This window comes from Salvelinus alpinus, chromosome 6 (assembly GCF_045679555.1).
Source record: "Salvelinus alpinus chromosome 6, SLU_Salpinus.1, whole genome shotgun sequence".
Lineage (NCBI taxonomy): Eukaryota > Metazoa > Chordata > Actinopteri > Salmoniformes > Salmonidae > Salvelinus > Salvelinus alpinus.
This window is the reverse complement of record NC_092091.1, coordinates 67,388,584-67,396,393: the sequence shown is the minus strand read 5'-3', so window position 1 is coordinate 67,396,393 and position 7,810 is coordinate 67,388,584. Positions and strand designations below refer to the sequence as shown.

Genomic DNA, 7,810 nt, shown 5'->3' with positions numbered 1-7,810 from the left:
AAGGCACTTCAATATTTTGTCTTCCCATTCACCCTCTGAATGACACACATACACAATCTATGTCTCAATTGTCTCAAGGCTTAAACATCCCTTATTAATCTGTCTCCTCCCCTTCATCTACACTTATTTAAGTGGATTTATCAAGTGACATCAATAAGGGATCATAGCTTTCACCTGGATTCACCTGGTCAGTCTATGTCATGGAAAGTGCAGGTGTTCATAATGTTTTGGACACTCAGTGTATATGTGTGTGCTAGGCAAATGGCTGATCCAATATAAACAATGGAATAGGCTAAGCAGCAATAGACTTACTGTAGGTGATGACAGTAAGTAAAGGACGTATGACAGGAATATTCAGGTAGCTGTACTGTGTAGGTCAGCGTTTCCCAAACTCGGTCCTCGGGACTCCAATGAGTGCACGTTTTAGTTTTTGCCCTAACACTACACAGCTGATCCAAATGATCAAAGCCTGTTGGCTATTTGAATTAGCTGTGTAGTGTTAGGGCAAAACCCAAAACGTGCACCCCTTGGGGTCCCGAGGACTTTGGGAAACCCTGGTGTAGGTAAAGGTGTTTTTGTCAGTATGTTGGACTAAACCAAAGGCTCTAAAACAGATAAAGCTGGTAAGTCAATGTTCAGTATAGAGAGAGTATTTCTCTCTGGTTTAAACCCCCTCTCACCCCTCTCCCTGCCCTCCTCCAGAGACCCCCCCTCCAGCCTACTTGCCCCCAGAGGAGCGGATGACTCAGGACTGCCCCCAGCCCATGGACACCAACCTGATGGTCCCCGCGTTGCCCCTGGAGATCAGCAACAGGCCAGGTAATCAGCTGTGACATCACCCACTTAGAGCTGTCAGCGCCCCCACCAGCTCGTACTACAGGTGCAAGGGGGTTTCTGGGTACAAGTACGCAACCATGACACACTGCTTTTTATTTGTCGTGGTGAATCAAACTCAGTTTTAATAGGCTATGTAGTTGAAAATAACACTTGAAAAGTAGTCGTGGTTGTTGGGGTTTGTGGTAGTGTTCATTAAAGTTCTCATGCATGCAGTAAAGCTAGTAAGAAAAACGGATGTAGGTGCTTTATCCCTCTGTTAAAATAAGGGGTGATTCATGTGATGACCTTCAAAATTGCACATCATGAGTTGGAAAAGATTAGCTAGAAAACAATTTCCTTCATATATTCAATAAAAAGAGAATTTATAGGGAATTTTATATGATCATTAATGCAGGGTAAATGGGAAAATAACATGAATGCGTATCCATGTTCAGAAAAGCAGAGTATCTCACACCATTTTGAGGCAGTAGGTTTTAGATTTCAGTATGATGAACACAAAAGCGTCAGTCTATACATGCAACCCAGAGGAAAGATCAGAGAGTCAGCCAATTAAATCTGGTCTCAGAGCAGTTTTTACGAGGCCTTTAAAAGCTTCTGGCTGACATCATCTCTGCCGGTGGTAATTAACTGAAAGCTCGTTAAGAACTTGTTAAGAATTGGCCTCACTAATTACATCCAACTTTTATACCTGCAACACTTGTTTCAAATAAAAAAAAACTTGTTGAGAACCCTTGTTTGCTACCACCTACCTCAACTGTGGTTCAGTCAATCGTTAGTTGCTGTGGAGATCTGGCATTCCTACACATCACACATCTGAACAGCCAGTCCATACGCAAAAGCCATGTATGCCACCAGTCATGCAGGCTATTTACATGGCAAAAGATAAGGTGTTAAAGGGGTTTGATTTTTGAAGTCGAAGCAATTTTGAGGTGTCTACAGTACAAAGTCTGTTGATACTTTCAGCAGCCAAGGTATTGGGCAGAATTGTACAAACTGTTTACGCTTGCTAAAACCAGTATTGCAATCTCCTTACCAATCTCCCTATATAATTGTTATGCATCCAGTCACGGTAATATCCCCACCCACACAGATGGATATTGCAATGGGTGTGGAGAAATACTCCCTGGAAGTGGTGATTGGGGAATTTTCTGTCCTTCCCCAAGCTGCATCCTGTGTAGTGTTCTAGAGGTCCGGGCCGTTTCCATTGTGGGCCGGGCCGATGGATCTAGGAAAAGCATAGACCAAATACACCTGATGGCCGCTACTCTCAGCAGAGGAAGTTAGGAAGGAGTATGCCGCTTGGATAAACTCTCCCTCCCTCCTTTAGAGAGAGGGGGCCAGCTGGCATAAAGCTCACTCAAGATACCGGGCAGAGAGAGACGGCACCAGGCGGGCATCGGCTTGGTCTATTGACTGACTGCTTGACTCAATAAATACTGATCCTAGACCAGACTAGACTGCCCGCAGTCAGTGGACAGTATTTGATCAAGACTGGCCCTGTCCAGACTGACCACAGTCAGTCTAGTGGGGTTGGATGGATTTGCCAGCATTGATTTTCTGTTTCTGTTGTATGCAAACATGACCTATAGCTCTCTGTGTGTACTCAGACTTAACGTCACATACCACACATTTCATACACCTTTCCCACGTTTTGTCATCAACATACAAATCAACATTTTTTTTCTTCTAATCCTAGTAAAGGAAGAAGGAGATGAAAGATTAACATCTGCTATATCAGACTGCAGCTCAAAGTCAGACTAGACAGACAGACTTGAACTTTATCAGAACAGAAGGCTTGATGCTCATGAGCCACTCTAGTCAATCTGCACGTGTGTGCGTGTGTGCTTAAATGTCTTACTGTGTGTGTGTGTGTGTGTGTGTGTGTGTGTGTGTGTGTGTGTGTGTGTGTGTGTGTGTGTGTGTGTGTGTGTGTGTGTGTGTGTGTGTGTGTGTGTGTGTGTGTGTGTGTGTGTGATCATACACGCATCTCACCCTTTCTGTGTGTGTTTGACATCCTGTACAGATGTTCAGCCGGTGGCCTACGAGGAGGACAAACACTGGTGCTTCATAGTGTACGACAAGCTGAACAACCTCCCTCTCATCCCTGTCTCCTCTCCTCCCTTTCCCCTCCCTGTCTCCTAGATGTTCAGCCGGTGGCCTACGAGGAACCTAAACACTGGTGCTCTATAGTGTACTACGAGTTGAACAACCGGGTGGGCGAGGCGTTCCAGGCCAACTCTACTAGCGTCCTGGTCGACGGCTTCACCGACCCGTCCAACAACCGCAACCGTTTCTGCCTGGGCCTCCTCTCCAACGTCAACCGCAACTCAACCATAGAGAACACACGGCGACACATTGGCAAAGGTAAAAATGGCCATGGATGGGAACACTCTTATATTGCCTTATATTATCCCAAATATAAGGCCATGGACACACTGTCCACAGGACTGGTTCAATTGTTAGTGTCAGTGTTTATTTTTTTTATTTCACCTTTATTTAACCAGGTAGGCCAATTGAGAACAAGTTCTCATTTACAACTGCGACCTGGCCAAGATATAGCAAAGCAGTGCGACAAAAAACAACACAGAGTTACCCATAGGATAAACAAAAGTACAGTCAATAACACAATAGAAAAATCTATATACAGTGTGTGCAAATGGAGTAAGGAGGTAAGGCAATAAATAGGCCATAGTAGCGAAGCAATTTAGCAAATTAACACTGAAGTGATGGATGTGCAGATGATGATGTGTAAGTAGAAATACTGGTGTGCAAAATATTTTTTTAAAGTAAATAAAAACAATATGGGGATGAGGTAGGTAGTTGGGTGGGCTATTTACAGATGGGCTATGTACAGCTGCAGTGATCGGTAAGCTGCTCAGATACAGTGTGTTATGGGCTGTGGCTAAAGAGGAGTGGTGCTGTCCAATCAGAATTCTAATGGATCAATTAAGAATCCAAGCAAGTTGCCAAAGGCAAGAATATTCTATTCCATTCTAATCTACTGTACTCTACTCCATTCTAGTCCCATGTAACCCTCTCTTCCCCTCTCCCCAGGAGTCCACCTGTACTACTGTACTCTACTCCATTCTAGTCCCATGTAACCCTCTCTTCCCCTCTCGCCAGGAGTCCACCTGTACTACTGTACTCTACTCCATTCTAATCCAATGTAACCCTCTCTTCCCCTCTCCCCAGGAGTTCACCTGTACTATGTGGGTGGTGAAGTGTATGCTGAATGTCTGAGTGACAGCAGCATCTTCGTCCAGAGTCGGAACTGTAACTACCACCATGGCTTCCACCCCACCACGGTGTGTAAGATCCCCAGCGGCTGCAGCCTCAAGATCTTTAACAACCAGGAGTTTGCTGAGCTGCTGGCCCAGTCCGTCAACCACGGGTTTGAGGCTGTCTACGAGCTGACCAAGATGTGCACCATCCGCATGAGCTTCGTCAAGGTAACCGTCATAGACATACATCCCATAATATAGAGAATATAATGTTAAAGGGTTCAGAATGAATGATGGGTCATGAGATGAAGACGAGAAAATTCAAAGAATAAAGGAAATACGATTGAAAGAGCCATGATGATAATACCTGTCCCTAAAGAGAATATCTCTCTTCCTCTTGCTCTCCCAGGGCTGGGGTGCAGAGTACCACCGCCAGGACGTGACCAGCACCCCCTGCTGGATTGAGATTCACCTGCACGGTCCTCTGCAGTGGCTGGACAAGGTGCTAACCCAGATGGGTTCCCCCCACAACCCCATCTCCTCCGTGTCCTAGACGAAACTGTCCCCAGGCCCCAGGGCTGTCCAAACCCAGCATTTAGGTTCCAGTGGAGGGGTGGGATGGGTGGGTTTCAGGGTGGGGGTCAATTCTAATTGAAATCAGTCAATTCAGCAAGTAAACTGGAATTTTAAGAGAATCTAAATTAAAATAGGAAATTCAGTTTATTTACTGTATTGACTGAATTGAAATGGAATTGACCCCAACCCTGGTGGGTTTGTACTTGAGGGATTATGTCTGAAATTGGGCACATTGCAGACTGGGATGTGTGGGGGGGACGAGATAGAAGCATCTGGAAGATACTTGATCTTTGTGACCAACTGTAATAATTATCAATCAGACTCAAATCATTATAAACTAATCATCAATTCAGCATTACGCAAAGTATCCTCCTCATATGGGGCCCATATTCAGAAAGAGTCTGAACGAGGATCAGTTTGGCCTTTTAGATCATAATGAATACATTTATATGGACTGGTGGGACCTGAACATAGATCAGCACTCTAATACGTGAATATGGGTCCCTGATCTTGTTCCGGCAGTTTTTCCTCTTTCTTTTCCCTTCCCCTGTTTTTTGGGTTAACATTGGAAACCCATACAGCCAGTTTCATGTGTTGCTACAACGATAATAAATGTGTACAGAATTGGAAGGATTGGAAGACAACCAATATGGATGAAAAAATGTAGAAATATTATGTTTCTTATGAACATTTTTAGAACGTATGAAAATACTGAGGTCAGTAAATACAAATGTCTCCCCCAGAACCCTAAAAATGTAATTTTTTTAGGTTTTGGGAAATAAAAAGAGTTGAAGAAAAAGACCCCTACATAAAATCCCTTTAGATTATTTACAAACCCTGTCATGAGGAGAAATCATGAGAGGGCATCAGTGGGAGCAGGGCGGGAGAGTGAGGTGGGCATTGTGGGATTGTGCTCACAGGACATAAGATTAAAAAAATTGTACATAAATAAATATTTCTCTTCTTGTGTTACACCCATGTTACAACTGAATTAAACGATTTTAATCGTGTTTTAGGCATACTCAACATTAGAGAAAAGTGCTGTGCAGTCGGTTTTGCAAACGCGTAGTTTGGTTTAGTGTAGCAAATCACCGTTTGGCTTGTTTAGGTAGTGACTGAAGAATGACACTAAACAGACAGAGATGGGCACAAGCGTATGATAGTTCAGTTTGACCCTAGCTGTGCATGGTACAGCAAAAAAAGAAAACAATCAATTGTCGAGTCACATAGAGCCCCACAGTGGAGGTGTCATAATACCCATAAAACCTAGTGGTCAAACAGGGAAATGGTTCCAATCATTTTTCCCATAGGGGATTTTAGAAACACTTCAAATAAGGGCTGTGTTTCATGTAGATTTACCCCGGCGTGACGTTTTGATAACCATGTAAATCTCTCTTGGACAAGGTGACTTTTATCGGTATATTACGCAATTTACTCTCAGATTTGTAAATGCTAATTACCATCAAAGTAGACATCATGCAAAACTACAAATCCCTTCAAGCTCCTGCACGTCATCGCTAGCTGATACCTTTGCTAACAGGTATTGTCAATTTAGAACTTGCACAAGACACTTAACAGAATTGTTCATTTAAAGAAATGTAACCAATTTATTCATTACTGCATTTAGCTAACATTAGATAGTTAATCCAGAGTTTCTTACCTTTGCCTCGATTCGGCAGGCTCATCCAGATCATCATGGCATTTATAGTCCTTTATGATAGCCAAATTAGCAGCTAATTAGCGTTTCATTTTTGGGGGCGAATATATTACTAAAAGTCACCTTGTCCTAGAGAGATTTGCATGGTTATCAAAACGTCACGCCAGGGTAAATCTACATGAAACACAGCCCTCATTTGAAATGTTTCTTAAATCCCCTATGGGAAAAATGAATGGTGGAAAAACGATTGGAACCATTTCTCTGTTTGACCGCTAGGGTTTATGGATATTATGACACATTGTGTGGTAATCTATTGAGGATACATCTCTTCTGTTACATTCTCTGATGGCATCAACTCAGCAAAACTTACAAAAAGACAGTTAATAAAACAATGGCATCCTTCAGAACTTGTTGACTGAAAAAAAAATATTAGTTTCACTGGTGAGTGAGTTACTGATGGCCCTAATACATGATTTGATCATTTTATAAAAATGCAGACTGTTTTTTCCTTCAATTATTTTAGGCTTAGAAAACTCCATCCGCTATTACAAGTTGTATTGATTTTTGTATTTTTTTGAATATGTTTTCTTGTCGTTTCTTGTTATCTGCACTTTCACGGATTGTTGCCTCTTCTCTTTGTTTTTTTGTTTCGTTTTTTCTGTTTTTGCTGAGTAGTACTCCCAGAAAGCAGTTTTATTCCATGAATATCAAGTCTCTACTGGAAGATTCAATAAATAAAGTTGTTTCATTACCTGTGGCCTTATATTGTTTTCATTTTTTAAGAATAACAGAACGTTAATGTCAATGTCCAAACGAAATGTCCACGGATGTCAACACGTGTAATGTTGGTATCATAAGCTACATAACAGTTTCAAGTTGACGATCAAGAAAGTTCAGTATAAATATTGCATAAGAGCCAGTTTATGCTTGATCTGAAATGTGATCGGAGGCGCCGTATGGATGGTGTGGCGCAATCGCGGAGCCTCTGGAGGCACACAGAGGCCAAATTGAACTCTACCGCATCGCTGTGCGCCTCTCAAATGTTGTAACAAATGCGGAGGGCTCTGTATAGCTCCGCATTGACATGATTGGTTAATGGTAGATGGGGGCGAGAGGTCCTGTATAAACACAAACTCACTTCCTTGAAAACTTCCTTCACAACAGCTCTCCGCTGCTTGGTGAAGCCCAAGAATGCCCTGACTTCTGCAGAGGCTGTATCACCATAAATGCTGCATGGCCAATGCAGACGTCCTAATGGCCATGTAGCGCTTTTAAGCAAACAGAAGAATACACCATGATGATATTTAACCTCAAATAACATAAATCCCAAAATCATTCATATTTAGTCAAGACTGCATATTTTGCAAGTATGATTCTTTGAAGAGTGAGTTCTCATATGAGGAGAATGAGTGTGGATAGAGGAGTGGTGTGACCAGATATAGTGGAGGCTGATGGGAGGAGCTATAGGAGGACGGGCTCAAATTGTACTGGCTGGAATTAAATGAATGGAACGGATTCA

The 7,810-nt window shown here is 42.6% G+C and overlaps 1 protein-coding gene across 1 annotated transcript in view; it reads left to right on the top strand.

Annotated features, from left to right (window-relative positions):
* LOC139579152 (mothers against decapentaplegic homolog 1-like) overlaps positions 1 to 7,044 on the top strand; it is a 24,300-nt gene extending 17,256 nt beyond the window's left edge. Inside the window, exons 4-7 of the mRNA XM_071407483.1 lie at positions 703 to 819; positions 2,980 to 3,201; positions 4,030 to 4,286; positions 4,468 to 7,044. Coding sequence (XP_071263584.1) covers positions 703 to 819; positions 2,980 to 3,201; positions 4,030 to 4,286; positions 4,468 to 4,611 — 740 coding nt within the window. The 3' untranslated portion in view covers positions 4,612 to 7,044. The remainder of the gene's footprint in view (positions 1 to 702; positions 820 to 2,979; positions 3,202 to 4,029; positions 4,287 to 4,467) is intronic.
* The last annotated feature ends 766 nt before the right edge of the window (positions 7,045 to 7,810 follow it).